Here is a 19,790-nt window from a genome sequence, read left to right as displayed (position 1 = left end):
GAAGCCTGGCGAGGGAAGGAGAGCAGACACCACTGCCTAGTGACCACAATGAGAGCTCTGATAATATACAGTAATGGCAGAGACAACCCTGAAAAGAGTGGCTTTTTCATGGTATGCAGCTGTAGGGCACCAGTCAGGCCTGTTACATGAATGTAACCCATCAAATGGAGAAACGTCTCATCTAGAAGGCAAGCAGTAAGGCCAAACTGAGTTTTTTTTTAAAAAAAGACAGGTTCCTTGTAACAATGCCTGGAAATAGAACTCTGCATAGGATGTGAAGGGGGAAACGGTTATGTTTATGCCTACATATACCTGTCCTACTCCTACCTGGAGTAAAATTAGCATGTTGCACATTCCCCCCTTTGGCGAAGGATTTGTTTTAAAACTCTTTAAGGTTAGACAAAGTAAGGCTGGGTTTCTGTGCTTCAAAAAGCTGCAGGGTATGGCTGGGGGGTTTCAAGTACAGGATACAGGGCAGCACGACAAAAGTGGAAACATTAAATGCTCCTCTGGAGTTGCACAAAGGAGCCGCATAAAGCAGTAAAGGTATAGAAAGGAAAGGTGGACTTAGCAGATGAAGTTTATCCTGGAGTGGGTTGTCATGCTAGGCAGAGCCATGGAAGTGGTTTACTCCTTGTAGGGTGAGGAGCCCACTTTGGAGCAAAGGGACCTTAAAAGAATTTCCACACTATTTTTTTTTTTTTGCCTTGAGCAACTGTACAAATACCACTCTTACTCCTTCCCTTCCTGTGCAAGAAATCCACGTGAAGGAAAGAGAGAAACATTGCACTCCTGAAGGACAAGGCATCACTGTTATTTTTGTGAGAGGTAGCCCTATTTTGTGGGGTAACGAAAGAGAAGTATCACTGGAATCCCCCAAACAATGGAAATGGCATGAAAGTAATTTATAGCTTAACAAGACTACATGTAGAATGAACATATGCAATTGTAAGCTGCGGTTGTGGAGTAACAATTTCTCCACACACCTCAAATTATGTTGCTTCATTGGAACAAATAGTTTCTCATGGGTAGCAGCTCGTTTAACTTTTAGAAACTGCTCGCCTTAAGTTGTCTTCAAAACCATTTCATTGTTTTTTGGTTCCCTGATGTTGACTGGGTATTTTTAAAACATATTTGGGGACCTCCTTTGTTTTAAATAAAAAAATTCCTTCTAGTAGCACCTTAAAGACCAACTAAGTTAGTTCTTGGTATGAGCTTTCGTGTGCATGCACACTTCTTCAGATACACTGAAACAGAAGTTGCCAGATCCTTCTATATAGTGAGAAGGTGGGGAGGGGTATTACTCAGAAGGGTGGTGGGAATGGGTGATTGGTACCGCTTGTAGCTCACTGTGTGGGTGGGACTGGTGTGGCCGTGCTGGGACTGGGAGCAATGGGATCCGGCTGAAGTGAATCACCCATTTAGTTATAATTCAATCTAAGCTATCTCAACAAATAATTATTCAGCTTTTGGTGTAAAAAAGACTCCGGATAACATTCTCTCCTTTATGTTTCTGACACCAAATAGTGCTGCCCAAACTGCTGAAAACTACTCTCTCTTTAATGCATAAGCTACACATAAGTAAAATTTCCCTGCATCAGCGAATTATTATTTTTTTTTAAATTGCTCCGGTACAAACACCGTGTCCCCCTCAGCCTGCAACACCTTTCCCCCCCGTAAATAAGACCACTCCCAAGTAGATTGCCGTTTTCCCTGCAGAGGAGACGGAGAATATTTTTGTTAATTTTTCTTTATTGTTTAAAAAAAAGCGAGACAGACACATACAAGGGGGAGTTAAACTCCCTTTTCAACCATGTTTAAAATCAAAGCCCTCTATAAATAGCAGTGGCTGTTTGGAGATAATTTCTTCTCCCTGCCGCCACCCCCACCCCAGCAATTAGAAACACCTTTAAATAAAGTCTTGGTACAACTGGATACAAAAAAAGCATTGGGGACATGAGGTGGGGCAGAGACACACAGGGGAAGGGAGTCAACACAGCCAAATCCTCTTCCTCCTTGGATCACTGTTTCGAAGCCTTTTTAAAACCCATCCAAATAGAATCCATGTTTAACACGATTTAGGGTTTTCCTGTCCTTCCAAGTGATCAGGGCTCACCGAGGAGGCGCCAAGAAGCGCCGCTTGTAGCTTCTCACTGTGTGGGTGGGACTGGTGTGGCCGTGCTGGGACTGGGAGCAATGGGATCCGGCTGAAGTGAAGGCCCTTGATCTGGGTTGAAAGGGGAGAGAAGTGAGACGTTAGGGGAGGTTGGCAGTGCTGCAAATACAAGCATTACCTTGGTGTCATTTATTTACTTCAAAACCCTAATGGAGGGAAATTTGAACATCAATATCCATTGCACTGGAAAGACTTAAATTCCTATTCCCTATTCCTACTGCCATGCAGTCTCTTTCGCCTGACGCCCTATCATACTGCAGAATCACCTGATATTTCAGTACCCCAGACCCCGTAGTAGGAAGGCAGTAGGTGAGTGCACTGCCCCCTCTAATGCCTGTCAAATCAATTTCAGAAAAGTTTAGATCCCTTGCCAATTTGGGAGCATTTTCTTCCGATTCTGAAGAGCATCACTACAGTACAATTTGTTAGAAATACTTTAGATCCTGAAAGAGAAAGCAGGTGACGAGGTGGCAAATGAATTGCTGGATGTGCTGCCAGTTTCCTTTGTGCCAAGTTTAGAGAAGAAAGTGGTTAGCAACACTGCTTACTGTCACATCCCATAGCAGATATGAGAAGGTCATGGCTTCGTCTTTAAAGCATACTGTAATCTACTGCTGCCCAGAGGGAGAACCTAGGTCAGGGGTCTGCAACCTTTAAGACAAAAAGAGCCACTTGGACCCGTTTCCGAAGAAAAAAAAACTGGGAGCCGCAAAACTCGTCATTATAAAAATAACTTTTTTGTCACTTTTTTTAATTATTTCTTTGTTTGACCCCTCAGAATTACTCCTCCTCATAGAAATAAACGTTAAATTAACAAGTTACCTGTGTGTGTGTGTGTGTGTGTGTGTGTGTGTTCTTCACTCCCCTTCAAAACAGTGACCAGCGTACATGCCCCCTTTCAATGCAGTGACCAGCGTTCATGCCCCTTAAAATGTAGTGGGCGGGCGGGCGGGAAGGTGACGTCAGGACAGTGCGTGACTAACGCACGCACTGCCCCCATGCGACGTCACAGCCAGTACAGGCGCCCGCCACAGTGGGGAGTGTTGGGGCGCACAATGTGCCTCCTCCCCTCGCTAGTATCCGCCCCGGAGCTGCGGCAAAGGTGTAAAAGAGCCACATGCGGCTCCGGAGCCGCGGGTTGCAGACCCCTGACCTAGGTCTCATTCCTGTTTACAACAGAATGCAAATGGAATGTAAGAGACAGCAAAACTGATGACATGGTTATCTATGACTCTACTGGAAATAATTCAATAAATCAAGATGGCTCAAAACAAGCAAGCCATGCCAAACAATACATATGAGATGCAGTTTCAAGCACTAGCTCATTGCATGCTATTTCCCCTAATGCTTTTTTTTTGGGGGGGGGGACGGGACACATTTAATCCTAGATGGAAAAGCCATCTTCCAAACTCAAACAAGACAGAGATGCATAGGTATAAGATGATGCAATTCTACTATAAATCTCAACTGTCACTATTAAAACAAGATGTCTAAGTGAATATATAAAGATATGCATAGTTTGCACATCTGCCCCTGATGCAGAAAGAGAAAGAAAGAATCCATGCCTGGATACTAATGAAGTATAAGGCAAATTTCTGCCTCTGGGTAAGAGTGAGCTTTGAAAAGCAAAAGGTTCATAAATATGGTCACATGTAGAATGTAACTGCATATTGCGTCCAATGGGGTTTAAAGATCCCAGTTCACTGGACTCCTAAGCATGCAAGGTCAGAAAATGCACACCATTCACCTTTGACCCAGCCTATACACCAAACATGTAACTGCATAAACCGTGAACTCCTTTTCTAAGGAATAGCTTTCTTTTTTCTCCCCATGTGCAAGACATTCTGAGGGCAAAGTGGTGAAGTTGATGGGACGCATATGTGTCCTGACTTCAGGCTGATTTATTCAACTCCAGGACACTCCTAACACATTTGCACAGCATTATGGCCACTTCACACAGGACACTTTCCAAACATGGGCATAATTTCTGTGTAAGGCAGGGAGGGGGGAGGGAGAGAAGAAACTTCCTCCTTTATAGAATCTTGGCCTAAAAGGGACTCGGGAACATCCAAGCTCCTGCCTGGGAAAGGGAAGCTGTGGCCGTCAAGATGCCTCTGCATCGTTCCTAGTAAGTGGCCCTGCTGGATGGGGCTGATGGGATTTGGAGTCCAACAGCACCTGGTCGGGCACAAGTTCCCCACTCTGCTACACACACACACACACACCATATTTACTTGTAAATTGTAATGCATGTATTTTGCCACAGGAATGGAGGGGGGGAAGCTTCCGCAATGTCAAACGAAGCAGCCCTGAGCCCAATGACCTTGCACAACGCCTTGCATTTCTGTATGTGAAATCCTCTCCCCCTCTCCCATCCCGCCATGATCTCTGGGTCAATTCTCACCTGATCCAACACCAGCATTTGAAAGGAGACTGCCTTGCATGGCTGCCACGATAGCGGGGCTCTGGGCAGCTGCGGAACCGTGAGGAGGCAGTGGGGTGGCAGGAGGGTGCAGGGTGCTAGCGATGTTGACGATGGGCGGATTAGCCATGCTGCACGCAAGGTTACCATGCACTGGGTGGATGGGCGTGTTAGCAGGGAAGTTAATGCCGATGGAGTCTGTTACGTTACTAGCCATGCTAAATGGGATGGAGGCAGGCATTCCGAAAGGCAGAGCCGAGGGGATATTACCAGCCATGGCAGGGTGAACGGTTGCTGGGACTGCCCCAGGGAGAATCTGGGAGGATGGCTGCTGGCTGGGGAACGGAGGCTGGGCTTCAGAGGGAGAGAGAGACAGAAAGAACTAATTAAGTGTGACGGTTAAGCAGGCAAGCAATGACTTAACATGACCCATTTGCATCCAATAGGGTATAAAGATCCCATTGCACTGGACTCCTAAGCATGCATGGTCAGAAAATGCACACCATTCACCTGTGACCCAGCCTATATACCAAACTGGGCACAAAAAAATATTCTTCAAAGCCAAATGTGTAGCAACCACCCACCCAGGAGACTGACTTGATGCTGGAATATATAATTTTTATGAACATTTATTGGGATGATTTGGAACCAGAACCAGAACCAGAAATAGTGTACTCCATAAAAATTTGGAAGTGTTGTCCAAGAAATAAAATGTCCAGCTTTATAAGCAAGGCTGACACGTTATGACTGCTGCTTCCACATTTTTATGACACTTGTGAATGTGCAGCTTTGGTTCATTTCACAGATTAGAGCCCAACAAGAACCTCTGGTTTGGTTGTATGTATGTTGCTCCAGTAACATTTGTACTCTACAAATGACTTTCTCATGCAAAGGTTAGTTGCGGTTGCTTAGGATCAGACCACAGGGAACTGGGCCCGAATGCCACTGCAGTAGCATATGAACTGAAGTTTACTCTTTCATATTACCGGTAGTTCCCATAATCTCCTGTGAGGTGCGTAGGCTGGCATTAATCTTGTTTCGCACACAGAATAAAAGACACTTGAGTTCCTCAAAACCATGAGCCCGCTGTTGTCAATCTCATCTTCAACCCACATCTTCCAGATCTAAGTCTTTCTCCCCTGCCCTCTGAAGCACAACCACACAATTTACTGGGTTGTACAATCTCTAAACCCTTTTCATACAACCCCCTCATGTGGACACTTCACATGAAATGGGGAGGCAGCATTATTCCCTTGACACCCACACATTCAGCAGGACCATGTGAAAACAAGAATCCTATGTATTTTATTCATATAAAAATGTATACCCCACCTTTCTAACAACACTGGCATTCCGTAAGGTTGCTTACATAAATTAAAATCACAGTGCAACATGAAACATTATAAAATCACACTGTATCTACCACAAATTACAAGTTGAAAGCATCCTTTCAGCTGAAAGCATCCATTTTGGGCTTGTTGTAAATGCCTAAAACACTCCCAGCAATGCCAGTGCAGACTCTCCAAAGGCTCTGTAAGCAGCTGGTTCCACTAGATCATGAGTAGAGAGGTCAAATTTCCAAAAGTTCTGAAGCCATGAAAAAAGCCTGGGCTTTCCCCCATTTTTAAAAAGTACTCTTTATATACTGAAAGCCACTTTGTTACTTTAGGAGCATAAAGTGCATTATGTATGAATTGGTTTACCACAGAATACACTTTATTCAGAACATAATTATGAACTGATTTCTTTTTTTAAGTTTTTGTTACAAATGGAGCTACAGGCTTCTGAACTGTAAAGAATCTAGCATCTCTTTGGTTTTGGCCAAGGGAACAGGTCCCTTCAGCTCTGGAGCTGACCTCGAAGAAGCCAGACCTGTAGCCTTTCTGCTCTGACTGCAGAAGCTCTGCAAAGCCTTGGCACACCCTTCCTAGCCCTGATATTTGCAATGTGAGCGATGAAGCCCGGAGCGCATGAAGCTTGTGTGCCCTTGCAGAGCACAGTTTCGTTCTGCCCTTGGTGGATCAAACAAAAAGCTGGTCCCACTTACCATGAGAACCTGCAGACGGCTGTCCAGTCTGACCAGGGCCTGTCTGCGGAGCTCCAGCGGCTGCGGGCTGTGGCTGAGCAGCCACTGGCTGCCCAATCTGTTCTGCTGGAGCCAAACTGCTGGGCGGCCCTACGGTGCTGGCGGCTGGCACAGAAGCCTGGGCGATGGGCATGGAGTGTGCAGCTGGTGCCAGAGGAGCCCCTGAAGGAGGAAGAGGCTGTGTGCCCACAGAGAGAGGCGGTGGCGGTGGCTGCTGCTGTTGCTGTTGGTGCATCTGCTGGAAATGTTGCTGGCGAGCGCGCATCTCAGCATACTTGAGCTGCTCCATGTGGAAGGCCTGTCGGTCCGCCAGGAGCTGCTGCCTCTGGTACTCTAGCTACAGAGAGATCAGGGACAGGTTACGCTGGACAAGTTCTCTATTCCAACCCCCCTCATGCATTGCTCTCCCTTCCCTTGGTTTCTTTTCTTCTCCTAACGTGGCCACAAATTCTTACTCCGCTGCACAGGCCTTGTTAAACACGGAGCCTAATGTTCCCAGGCATCTGCTGGAGCCAAATCTACTTAGCTCCAGCAAGTAACTGCAGCATGTGCCTTCAGAGCATTCTCTGGGCTTCCCATACAGACCACTGCCTGGCTGCAAGTAAGAAGAATTGTGGCTGGCAACTGTGGGATGTAATCCTTATAGCAGTCAAATGCAACATTCTTTGTTTGCCTAGAGTGGACGCAGACAGGGAGATGTTGATCCAGCCAGTTGAACTTCCTGTTCCACCTGGTCTGGAGTATCCTCCCCCTGCATGTGACCAGGTAGGTGGGCGTGACCCTTGCAGACCCCACAAAAGGTCCAGTCACGCAGCCATCTTTCTCTTTTGGACTTTCTTGACTCTTTCTCCTCTTGGACTGCACTGCTGGCTCTCAGCCGGCAGCACAAGGGCCCATCCTCACAAAGGATGTAAGACACATTCTGGAACTGCAATTACAAGCTAAAGCCTGGCTTCAGGGATCATACGGTGAACTGAATGTAAGTAAACTTCTTGTTGCTGTTTAAGGAAGACTGTTGTGTCTTTATTTCTTTTTAAGAGGGAACAAAAGGGGACATACCGGGAATAAACTCCAATCTGGGCATGCCAGATTGGGTTGCTTAACTAAAGAGATTCAAACGAATTTGCAAACTAGCTTCCTGTTGTGTAAAGGGGAATGAGCTCTGCTATATGACTCAGTAGCATGAGTGAGGAAGGATAATATTTAATCAATATATCCTCTCCTACTATCCACAACATTCCCACATCAACTAGGGAAGATACAAAACAGAGGCTGTGGCAGCGCCTAGAGCAGGAGTTCCCACAAAACCCAGAAGCACACACACACACACACACACACACACACACACACACACACGTTAAGTTGCATCCCAGCATGGGGATCTTTGGGCAGAGTAAGCAGTGCTGGCATCAAGAGGGCACAAATGTACTCACTGCCTCGCGCTCCCGGTCCATGATGGTCTCCAGCTCCTCGAAGTGCCTTAGCTTGATCTCAAGCTTCTTCATCTGTGTCTCCACCAGCAAGGCAACCAGAGACTTGATCTTCCGCTCTTCCACGGCTGCCAAGTGCTGCAGAGAAAGAGAAGAAAGGGTGGATCAAAGCTCTGGAGGTAGCATGCCCTACAGAACTCTAAGAAAAATCCAGAGACCAAAACTTCCCAGCAGAGGAGGATTGCCCCCCCCCTTTCTACATCTTCAGAAGTTACCCCACACCTTAAGCCTTCATGTCTAAAGCAGGACTGAGAGATTGTCAGATTAGAAGCTGGGTTCAGAATTCCAACCCATGAGTCACCCAAGTGAGACAGCAAAAACAGAGTGCCTGGATGCATGGCAACATGACCAGCTTACTGGCCCTGCTAACTTGCTGGCTGCCCAAAACATGTCTCATAAAATATGCCAATAATCCAAACAACAGCAGTGCAACTATTTTCCTCATATTTCAGAGGAAGGATGGAAGCCAAGAGATTCTGTAGCTTTCCTAAAGAGATCAAGGAAACTTACGGCTGAGGTGTGATCTGAACTAGGGACCTCACTGTATCTGTTGTATTGACTTTTCAACTTCTGCCTGCTGTTTAGATTCATGGCATTTATAAAATTTGTAACCCACTTTATGTTTTTACCATGGGGTTGCAGCCTAGCAACTGCATGACTATATAAAAGCAATTTGCTTCCTAGAAGGTCAGTCCGAAGGGCAACCCCACACGTCCATCTGGCCTATGGAGAAGCCAGCCAATCCTGCAGCCACTGACCTTCGCCTTCACTGCTGCCGCCGCCAAAGCTGCCGCCGCTGCTGTGGAAAGATTGCCCTCGCCTATGTCCCTCTCCACTTTGGTCTTCCGCTCCGCCTCGGCCTCCGCCAGATCCTTGGGCCCTTCTTCACTACCATCCTTGGGTTCTTTTTCCTTTTCCCCGTCAGCTGAGGAGGAGGAAAACAATTTATGGACAGGTGTGTGTGTGATCTCCTGGGCCACTATTGCTTAGAAAGAGGTGGAATATCCCTTAGTGCCCAGAGTTTATCACTGCACTCAAAAGGCTGATCAGGCACAGGTGGGATGGGAGGGAGGGAAGGAAGGAGGGAGGGGAGGAAGGAAAAGAAGGAAAGAAGGAAGGAAGGAAGGAAGGAAGGAAGGAAGGAAGGAAGGAAGGAAGGAAGGAAGGACAGCAAGAAATTCATGAGTGGATGTTTTCTTTGTGGTACTAGTTGTTATAGTAGTAGTAGTCGTCATCATCATCATCATCATCAAAAGAAGAGGAATTTGTTGTGCCCTAGCCACTCTGGTCAGCTTCCAACAAAATATAAAACACACAATACATCAGACATTAAAAGCTTCCCGAAACAGGGCTGCCTTCAGATGTCTACAAAAAGTCATATGATTGTACAGGGCAGTTGTGACTACTGGGAAAGCCCTCTGCCTGGCTCCCTGTAGCTTCACTTCTTGCAGTGAGGGAACCACCAGAAGCCCCTCGGAGCTGGACCTCAGTGTCCAGGCTGAACGATGGGGTGGAGACGCTCCTTCCGGTATACAAGACCGAAGCTGTTTAGGGCTTTAAAGATCAACACCAACACTTTGAATTGTGCTTGGAATGTTTACTTTACTGCTCTTCTATCCCAACACTCTTCACACCCACCAACGCTACTAACCACGAGCTTTTCGATTTTGCAATGGCAGAGCTGTCCCATTCCCATTAGGTTCTTATGGCTCCAGGTGGCAAGTGGCATACTGTACCGCATTTAAGTTAACAGTACCTCTGGCTGAGACTTTAGAACAGGGTTGGGTAAACTGTAGCCCTCCAGATGTTTGCTAGACTCCAACTCATATCAGTCCCAGCCAGCGTGCTCAATCGTTACTGACGAGACGTAGCTGAGCAACATCCGGAGGGAGCCCCTGCTTCAGAACATGTGACCACAGCATCCCAGCTCCATTCAGGCTCCTAGTTCACTCGCTACTTTATGAGCTTTGCCATTACCCAGAAGGTGGTGCTCACCCATGGTGTCCCCGTCATTCTTGTCCATCTCCTTCTCGCCGTCAGCCTCTTTGCTTTTCTCTTCCTCTTTCCTGGGCACCTCTCCAAGTTTCTCCTTCCCTTCCTCCTCCAGGGCGCCTTCTCTTGGTTCCTGCGTTGAGAGAAGGGCTTGATTCCAACAGCTGCCTAATGCCTCTTGATCCTTCCCCTAGCTGTGGCATGGGGCTCAGGCACACACAATATAGAAGGCACAATTGGAAAAGTCTCAGAACTGGAGCAGGGGATCTACAGTTATTATTCTAGTGGCCAGGAAAGTAGACCAGGATATATATTGCGATCAGAAGATTAATGAAGTGAAGGACTCTGAGGGACAGTTAGGTGTTAGCAGGGTAACATGGTGCCTTACTTTAGTTAGTAAGGTTGCAAGCTGGTGCTGCAAACATCCTGTGGGGATCCTATGAGGCATCTCCTCAGTTTCCTCCCTCTCCTACCTACGTATGCCCCATGCAGGGAATTTTGGAGACTCATTTTTTGCTGAACATGTATGGGGGCTCATCCACGCCCTCCCGCACCTTCACCTCTTTCTTCTCTTCCGACGACGGAGGTTCTGCCCGGTTCTCATCTGTGCAGCTCTCTTCTGAGCAAGGAATGGAGAAACAGACAAGGAAAAAAGATACCAATATTAAAGGCTGCAAGTAACGCTCCCTCCTACCCACTAAAGGGGGGAAAATTGGAATAATAAATGGGAGTGGGAATCTGAATGGGGGAGAACCTGACTCAAGCACCTTTACAAGGAATGACAGCTGAGGGACCCACCAGACTAAGGCCAATAAACTCTTCTCAGATTGCTGGTATTTTAGAGCTGAGGCAAGTTCTGGACAGGAGCACCTTGAGAGGGAGAACTCCAAATGCCAGCCTCCACCTTCCCTCACTGCTCAGTTCCAGCTTAAGGCCAGCACCCCCCAAGAAGGTAGGCCCCAGAAGCCTTTCACTGAGCCAGAATGCAACCTTCTGGAGGCGAAGGCTTTAGGCACACAGACCAACCCATGATCTGCCCGGTCTGATGGGGTAGGGAGGGGTTAGACAGAGTGACGATGGGAATCCCTTACCCTGCGCCAGGCGATTGAGTGTGAGCTCCAGGCCGGAAGCCAGGCCGGCTCTGGTCTCCTGCGTCTCGGCACCCTTCTTAGTCCCCACCGCACACTGGGCGAGGTCCATCGAGGGCGCTTCACGGGATGAAGCGCGGAAGGCGCCCCGCTCGCCCCCCTCACCTATTCTCTCCAGCTCATCGGATGTGGTCCCTGCAATTCCGCTGCTCTCCAGACCAAATGCCGGGTCTGCCTTGCCTGTCACCTTGGCAGCTTCCTCCACCTTGCGGACATGAGCTTCAACCAAGGCTGTGGGGACCTCCTCCTTCATCTTGGAGAACTCCTCTGCAGAAGAGAGCCACAGGGTCAGCTGAAAGAGCAACGGGTGGCCAAACCAAACGGTGTGTGCAGGGAGGATACAGGGAGAGGGGCAAAATGGGCACTGCAGTGCAGGTGCTGCGGGCAGCAAGAAATCCTATTGCACCTTTTCTACCCACTAGGAAGTGGCTGAGATAGGCAAGAGTTGCAGCTGAAACAGAGCTGGGCGGGAGGCCACTGGGGACACAGGAGCTGAAGACCTGCATCTGATCAGGTGTAGTGGCTCTGTCAGCAATTAGCATCTCATTTCAACAACCACTACATGACACCCCAGTCTACTTTCTGAGTGCTAGTGGGTGCACTTTCCACCTATCAGGACTTTCACACCTTATGGGGAGCACCTGAGTCCAACATCACATGCATGAATGCCATCTTCAAATATCTTAAGGGCTGTCACATGGAAGACGGAGCAAGCTTGTTTTCTCCTGCTCCAGAGGGTAGGACCCGAACCAATGACTTCAAGTTACAAGAAAGGAGATTCTGCCTAAACATCAGGAAGAACTTTCTGACAGTAAGAGCTTTTCGACAGTGGAACAGACTCCCTCGGGAGGTGGTGGACACTCCTACTTTGGAGGTTTTTAAGCAGGGGTTGGGTAGCCATCTGCGATGGATGCTGTTGCTGCAGCATATACCTGTATTGTACTTGAGTCAAGTCGTGAAAATGCCCTCATTTCCTCTACAAGATGAGACTGTGGAACAGAGGATTGGCTAGGCTTTCAGAAAGTAGCAAACTCAGAGATCTCAGACCAACAAAAGGTGAGGGAGGGGACGTGAGAATGATGCTTGTCTGGGGACTTATCTGTGAGTCTCTGACCCAAGTTCAGCCTGGGTATTAGCATCACATAAATGACAGCAAAAAATTCCTTACTGGTTCCCAGGATGCTGGCCCAGAATTTGGCATCCTGAAATCCATAGCTTTCCTTTTTTAAAAAAAGGATTTAAGTCTGTAGAGAAAAGCTTGTTAACATATGTGCACTATCAACTCTTAAAACGACAAGGCTGGACAGAATTTCCAGGAGTCTCTTGGACAGCGATATGGTGCCCTAGACCTGTTCTACAACTGCACCCATTTACAGACTTAATAGCCTTTCCGTCCCTAAGGGTGCGGTGGGGGGAGTCTGAAGGGCCCCAGTTAATTACCAAGGGCTGACTTGGCTGCTGCGGATGCCACACGAGGGTCCACAACAGAAGCCAAGAAGGCCACGGTGCTCATCACGGGGTTGCCCGACTGGCTGAAGGGAATGGGTTGATAGGCCAGAGGCCCAAGAGAGGCCTCCGAGTCCTCCAGGTAAGGGTCCTCGATAGGAAGACGCAGGAAATGCAGGATGCACTCATCCTGCGTGCGGCTGCCAACGTGCTCAGAAACTTTGTTCCAGTCATCCTTGTACATCTCCAGAGCCTAAAAAGCAGTGAAGAGAAACGACACATTGGACATGAATGGTCAAGGGCAAGGATCAGAAACAGCCAGTCAACAGCACCACAATAGATGTTCTACATGCCTGAAGCTTTTCAGAGGCCAGACTCACATTCAGTGCCCATGTTTAGTGTAGTTCCTAAATAAATGCATATTTCTGCGCACAATTCAAAGTGTTGGTGTTGACCTTTAAAGCCCTAAATGGCTTCAGTCCCGTAAACCTGAAGAAACATCTCCACCACCATTGTTCAGCCCGGACACTGAGATCCAACTCCAAGGGCCTTCTGGTGGTTCCCTCAATGCAAGATGTCAAATAGATAAGAAAATGTTATGACTTTTCGTAGAGATTTGAAGGCAGCCTGTATCGGGAAGCTTTTAATGTTTCATGTTGTGTTTTCTTCCTTTATATTGGCTGGGTAACCCAGTCAGATGGGCGGTGTATAAGAAATTTGCTGTTATTATTACAAATGTTGTATATTTTATGTATTTGTGAGTCAGAGATACAACTTTCAAAAATCTATTCAGTGTCTCAGTTCACAGTATGTGTGGGAGGTCTAAGCACAAATTGGGGGCAGGAAGAGGAAGTGCCTTAGGGACTTTTGTGGGAAGATAATCATCTTTCTGTCCTCTCACCTCCAGCAGCAGCAGCGTCTCCTGCTCTGTCCACTCACGAGTAGCACTGGCAGCAGCTTTGCTCTGTGGGGAAACCATGCATTAGAACACAACCCTGGTCAGTCACTAGGAGGCCTCCAGCCCCATAATCTGACCATCACGTGTCCTTAGAGGCCTCTCTTTCTCAATGAAAGGCTTTGGCATGCCTGCCTTGGAGGGGCTCTCTGTTCTTCAGCTGTACTCTCTGGCTCAGAGCTGGCTGTTTCTCTCTTACCCAGTCCTGCGTCCCTGCATGATCTAGGCAGTGGGCGGAGGCAACCCGTTGTCTCTTGGTGGCCCTCTGTACACCAACCAGGGAACAGATATCTCACAGGTGAGCAAACCCACCCTCTCCCCACTCTTTACCTTGGAAGGAGCATTCTTCTTGGTGTACATGTCAGTGCGAAGCCCAAAGTTTTGCATGTCTGGTGGCTTCTCCTTGCTCTTGTCAGGGAAGTTCAGCATCTGCTGGGAAGCTGTGGTTTGCTGGGGAAAGAGAAAAATGAGCTCCCTGTGATGGAAACACAGTCAGAGACAAAGCATGTCCATCACCGCACTCTATCTGTGGCCAATTTACAACACAGACTGCAATGGTTGGACAGCAACCATACACCTCTGTTGTGAAAAGATAGAAGTTGGATGGGTCTGAACTTTCAGTGGCAGATATCTGCAGGTGCCTTCTTTTTTTGTGCCTTGCTTGACCTTTGAGAATGAAACTTTACAGTTAGCCTATAAAGGAAACTATAACCAACATTTAAGAAACCCCTGAAGTGAAGAAGAAGAAGAAGAAGAAGAAGAAGAAGAAGAAGAAGAAGAAGAAGAAGAGTTTGGATTTGATATCCCGCCTTTCACTCCCCTTCAGGAGTCTCAAAGCGGCTAACATTCTCCTTTCCCTTCCTCCCCCACAACAAACACTCTGTGAGGTGAGTGAGGCTGAGAGACTTCACAGAAGTGTGACTGGCCCAAGGTCACCCAGCAGCTGCATGTGGAGGAGCGGAGACACGAACCCGGTTTCCCAGATTACGTGACTACCGCTCTTAACCACTACACCACACTGGCTCTCAAGTGAGAGATGTGACAATTCATCTCTTACGCATCCTAAAAATGGATGGGAAAGAAGGGGGAAAGTCCATGCAGCCCTGCTCTTTTAGACTCCAGAAACACTGATAATTTATAGTTCCCTTTCAGAAGCTCTCCTTTCTCCTACCAGCTCAGGTTTCCCCTTCACCGTCTCAGTGACAAGGTCTTCAATCTCCTTGCTCTTTCGTCCAGCCTTGGTATCGCTATCACTCTGACGACTCTGAAGAATAAGCACAATTTTGCACTAAGCCCCAGTCTGATGCAGATCCATTTTTTAGGATAGGAAACAAAGAAATGCAGAGTCTTCCATAGAAGACTCCCCATTTTCCGATGCTCTAATTAATATGCCTACTAATTCATTTTATCAGATGTTTCTAGATTCTTGTGTAATTTCATTTTGCTTTTAATGTGTTTTGGAAGCTACCCCTTGAAGATTTTTAAACCAGCAAAACACTGGAAAAACCTAAATGAAATTGAATAAATTTCTTCTCACGCTACCTGGGGTGTTTTGGGCTGCAGCGGCACCAATCCCGAAGGGGTGTCAGCCAGAACATGGAAATGAGATGTAGGTGGTGGTCCCATGGGTGTCGGCCGGCTCTCTGCATCCACTTGGTAATTAATGAGTCCCCATTGTTCCAGGAAGGCGTGGACTCTGCATGAGAGGATCAGAGTTGGACCCGAAGCTCAGCCATGTGGCAAATTCTATTCTCTGCTTTTAAGAGGACCAGGAGCTGGACTCCCACCCCAGGAGAAATTATCTGCCAAACAGCCAGACAAGGAAGATCAATTTTGTCAAACGAGAAGACTCTCAAGCAAAACTTCTGCTTCTTCTTCTACGGGGCATGTTTAGTTCTCATCACCTTTAAATAATTTTTACTATTAAACACAATGGGAGCTAAGAAACGAGGAAAAATCCTGTTGCACCAAGCGCTGTACGAAAGCTAGAATGCTAGAGGCAGCTTCTGTCTTGAATACATTCCTTCTGGCTTTGCTCAGCTATTCTGTTTCTCAGCATACCTCATGATGGCGCACACATCCCCAGCAAGGTTCCGACGGCAGGCAGTCGAGGTCAGGTACTCCTGTGGATTGAGCCGGTATGTGTCAATCATGAAATTGCGGTATGCCAAGTAGCTAAAGTGCAGCAGGAAGAAAAAGATGACAGTCAGAACCACTATTTATAACCCATGTCACCCTGTAAAGTATTCCCGTGATATTAAGACCCATTCTCTCTCATATACTACAGAGGCCAGTTCAGGACCTTTCCTTTTATTCAGACCAACAAAAGGACAAGTACAATGTTTCCCTAACTTTTTTTTACACTGACTACTTGAAAATTGCTGAGGGTCTTGGCAGACCACTTAATAGTTTTTCTGTCCGTTGTAGCAATTGTAATGCACTGTGCCAAATGCTGTATGTTTTTTAATTGTACTTTGTTACTGCTGTCATTTATTATATATGGCATTTTATTATTCCACAGAATTCAAACTGTAGTGCAATAACATGCAACATAAGAAATAAAAGAAGCTACAAAAATACAAGTAAAAATCAATAGAAATATTTAATGCCATGGATGTGCCATCTCCCTGATTCAAACTACAAATCTACAGACCTGACATGGACCACTTGAATGAAAGTTTGGGATTCCTTGGACTAGGAAATAAGGAGACTTCCCCCCAGCCGTCCTCTTACCAGAGGAAAAAGGTTGCCACATTTACTATCTCAGAACAGATCTTACTGCTTATAACAGCAATCTTACATTTCAGGAGTCTTTGACTTGTTTTTGCCATTGAAAAATTCTGGGAGGGCTCTCCGCTCAATAGCATGGACACTGAGGAAGAATCAAAAGGAAGCGTTAGAACAGGCTGGAAGGATGGAGGTACTGAGAGGAAAAGCCCTCCCCGGTCCCCACTCAAGCACCTGTTATAGTCAAACCAGGCTGCGTAGCTGGGGATGATGATGTGATGCGTCTGTTCGGTGACATTGTCTTCATGTAGGTCAGGGTTCTTGGTCTGCTCCCCTTTGTTTCCAGCATTGTTCTCCTCTTCATCCTGAAACCAGAAAGCTCCTGAGTAGGCAGCCTGAGTGCCCATTGTTTTCTTACGACTTTTGTTCTTAAGCTTCATTTTAAGAGAAGCCTAGGATGGAATTGCTTGTTCATGCAGCACTCAGAAAACCTGAGTCCTTCTCAGAGGGTGACAGTAGGCAGGTGTACAGACAAACTGCTAGGTGATGAGAGGAATCAAGGGTGCTTTGCTGTTTCAGAGGGTGCTATGGCACAAGCATAATTATGGGTGCTGTCACAGGCCTCCAAGGAGGTGCCCTTCCATATCTTTGCAGCACTGAAGCAATGGAATTGTGTCCACTTCTGCCCAGGCCAAACTAGGGCAAGGAAAGAAGAACCAGAATATTAGCCTGTTTAGGAGGGAAAGAGCAGCAGACTAGGCAAAAACAGAAGCTGTGGTGTCATCTTGCATTCTACCTGTGGGGTGATGCAATGGGTGTGCTAAGGACACATCCCTGTTGATGCAAGTTCCATTGGCTCCCTCTGTGCCTGGGGGGAATGTGGGCGTCATCACCAACACAGCCCCTGATTGGTTGCCACTGGTGGTGTTTCCAGAACATGCTTGCCATTTTTATGTCATTTAGGGATTTTCGGGTTGTGCGTTTTTCCATTCCTCTCCCAGGTCGAACACACTGCAGGCTAAGGATACAGTGGCCGTTCTGCTATCATTGTGGCAGCCCTCACCTTCCCATCCCCAGGCCATAATTAAAGGGTAGGATTGCTCTGTGAGTTGAGTCAGACTTGGCTCACCTTGCCTGCAGTCTCCATGTTCTCATCTTCTGGCTCATCTGGAAAGCAAAAATGGCAAAGGCAACCTTAGTCATGTAGACCTATTTGTACTCATTCTACAGTAGTTGGGAAGGACAGTATTACAATGAGTTGAGTACTTATGAGATTCCTGTACATGCAGATACCTAAATGTGTGTCTAATCGTATTTTACAAGGGTAGAGGAGATTATAGAGGTATTTTAGTGAGCAGAAAGCCGGAAGGTTTTTGGGTTTTTTTGCATTTCACTGACCCTCTAAATATTATTAAAAGTTTATTATTTATTATTGTTGTTGGTTTAAACTTCCATTTTTCCCCGGGGCTTGTATTTGTTACACGGAATGTGAGCCCCCTTGACAACATGTTAGCATATTAATCAATCTTGGCTGAAACACTGCAGCTCATTCTGAGCACTTGGCATAAGATGAGACTATAAATAAAACCTTTTTGTAAAAACTGCTAGAAACTGGAAGTGGCAGAAGAGTTTAATGTCCTGTTTTATATGTGTGTGTATTACATATGCATGCACTAATCTATTCTGTACATGCCCACAAGTATTTTTAAATACACACTATGACTAATACATTTATTGACTGGGGTCCAAATTGCTAATTAAGCTCGCACAAGGAGGCATGTAAATGGAGTTTTTTGCTTTCTTCCTTAAACAGCTGACTCCCATGACGTATCAAAACTTTCTTTTGAACTGTTTCAAAAGCAATTTGCCATATGGCACGGGAGGTGGTTGTTTGATGAAAACAAGTCTAAAGCCCCCTTGAGCTTAAGACAGCAAGCTGTGAGGCTCTCTGGATTCCAGCCAATAAGCCTTTGGCTTCTTATACCCTCTCTCTAGAACATCTGGTTGACAGTTGCAATTTGGCAGCTCTTAGGGTCTACTGGAATTACTCAGGCATAACTTGCTTCTATTACTGCATTTGCCAGTTTGGCTTACGTACACCGATTTTCTAACTCATGCTTACTTAACCTGCTTCAGAGATCTACAGGGGCCACTTATTAGGTGTCTACTCTGCCTAGCTTATGCTTGTGTGGAAGCTTCAACAGCCAGTCTCTTCCAAAGAAGCATACACATGGGCAAATCAAACCCCTATATGGACTTCACTCATAATGCAAGTTTATTTTACAACCCTGCCACAATAATGTCATGTTTCAAGCAGGCCTTAGTATAGCGTCTCAGGACACTAGTCGCAAGTCAGGGCTCAGGGGTGACCAGTTTTCAAAACTCACATGAAGCGAATTTCATGCCCTCCAACATGTGGTTCTTTACAGTAACAAAGTGTGTGTGGGGGGGGGTGCTACTCAATGAGCCTTTATTGTGGTTTAATATTGCTACCTAATATCCAGCAAACACTGAAGAACATGCACTTATTCCCATACCAAGAGCGAGATAACAAAAGGAAAAATATCCCTTACCCAAATCGGTCATGGTGCCACCCTTCACAGGAGCCGATTCAGAGTCTTTCTTGGTGTTAACTATGCAAGACAGAACAAGGAAGGAATATTTTACTTAGAGAAAATTCTCAAAGGTTCTTCCTACCTGCCCTGTCATAGAGAAGCACCTCCTGGAAGATTCAGACAGGCACAGAGATTGAAATGGAGTTTGGGGGGGAACTGTTTTATTCATCAAACTGGTTCACAAAGCAATGAAACAGCACTACCTTTGGTGGAGACACTGGTTAGTACAATCTTGACCTAGTGACCCCAGAACCCATATGGAATGCGGGAAAAGACAATGGCTAAGCAAGCCCAAAAGCTGTGAGACTGACCTGTTTTTGGTAGTGTGACTTCTTCAACATTAGGGACAGGGGAAGGCTCATCCATGTCTTTAGTGAGGTCTTCTTGCTCTTCTTCACGGTGGCCACGCTTGGATTTGGTGTAGGGAGTGGAAGGTCTGTGGAGGGAGGTGTAAGGAGAGAGATCCATCAGCCTTGTTGGAGCAAACTAATACAAGCAGAACACCCTGGACTCCATTATGTATGGGCAGCATAAAGACTTGGTTGTGCACAGCAAACACTCTGATCAATGTTTTTTTCCAAAAGGAGAAAGGTTTCTCTTCCAGCTTAAGGGTCACTTCTGGTAAGAAGGCACTTTGATGCTTATTCTCAAGAAAGGAAAATTAGGTGAAAGTGTCATGTGCTCATGTGGCAAATCCACAGCTGCATACAGAAAGTGGAGTCAGCAGTGTAAT

The 19,790-nt window shown here is 46.6% G+C and overlaps 1 protein-coding gene and 1 long non-coding RNA gene across 39 annotated transcripts in view; one reads left to right on the top strand and one right to left on the bottom strand.

Moving 5' to 3' along the window:
* Nucleotides 1-1,734: 1,734 nt before the first annotated feature.
* The window catches only part of SMARCC2 (SWI/SNF related BAF chromatin remodeling complex subunit C2), a 30,151-nt gene continuing 12,095 nt past the window's right edge, over nt 1,735-19,790 (bottom strand). Inside the window, exons 11-29 of one of the 38 annotated variants that reach the window (XM_083489475.1) lie at nt 19,369-19,493; nt 19,016-19,075; nt 17,572-17,609; nt 16,677-16,807; nt 16,516-16,587; nt 15,777-15,890; nt 15,258-15,411; nt 14,887-14,979; nt 14,046-14,165; nt 13,662-13,724; nt 12,755-13,013; nt 11,258-11,581; nt 10,721-10,785; nt 10,152-10,299; nt 8,933-9,099; nt 8,118-8,252; nt 6,646-7,021; nt 4,581-4,952; nt 1,735-2,227 (exon numbers count right to left, since the gene is read on the bottom strand). In XM_083489475.1, coding sequence (XP_083345601.1) covers nt 2,151-2,227; nt 4,581-4,952; nt 6,646-7,021; nt 8,118-8,252; nt 8,933-9,099; nt 10,152-10,299; nt 10,721-10,785; nt 11,258-11,581; nt 12,755-13,013; nt 13,662-13,724; nt 14,046-14,165; nt 14,887-14,979; nt 15,258-15,411; nt 15,777-15,890; nt 16,516-16,587; nt 16,677-16,807; nt 17,572-17,609; nt 19,016-19,075; nt 19,369-19,493 — 2,893 coding nt within the window. In that variant the 3' untranslated portion in view covers nt 1,735-2,150. The remainder of the gene's footprint in view (nt 2,228-4,580; nt 4,953-6,645; nt 7,022-8,117; nt 8,253-8,932; nt 9,100-10,151; nt 10,300-10,720; nt 10,786-11,257; nt 11,582-12,754; nt 13,014-13,661; nt 13,725-14,045; nt 14,166-14,886; nt 14,980-15,257; nt 15,412-15,776; nt 15,891-16,515; nt 16,588-16,676; nt 16,808-17,571; nt 17,610-19,015; nt 19,076-19,368; nt 19,494-19,790) is intronic. The other 37 variants (XM_083489483.1, XM_083489508.1, XM_083489485.1 and 34 more) reach the window with 37 other exon arrangements.
* LOC310700276 lies at nt 2,227-4,186 on the top strand. Its single transcript, XR_014522552.1, has 2 exons — nt 2,227-2,811; nt 3,334-4,186. It is a non-coding gene; the product is annotated as an uncharacterized lncRNA (long non-coding RNA).

This window comes from Podarcis liolepis (genome assembly GCF_965112155.1).
Source record: "Podarcis liolepis genome assembly, chromosome: 2".
Taxonomy (NCBI): domain Eukaryota; kingdom Metazoa; phylum Chordata; class Lepidosauria; order Squamata; family Lacertidae; genus Podarcis; species Podarcis liolepis.
This window is presented reverse-complemented; position numbering and strand designations above follow the sequence as displayed.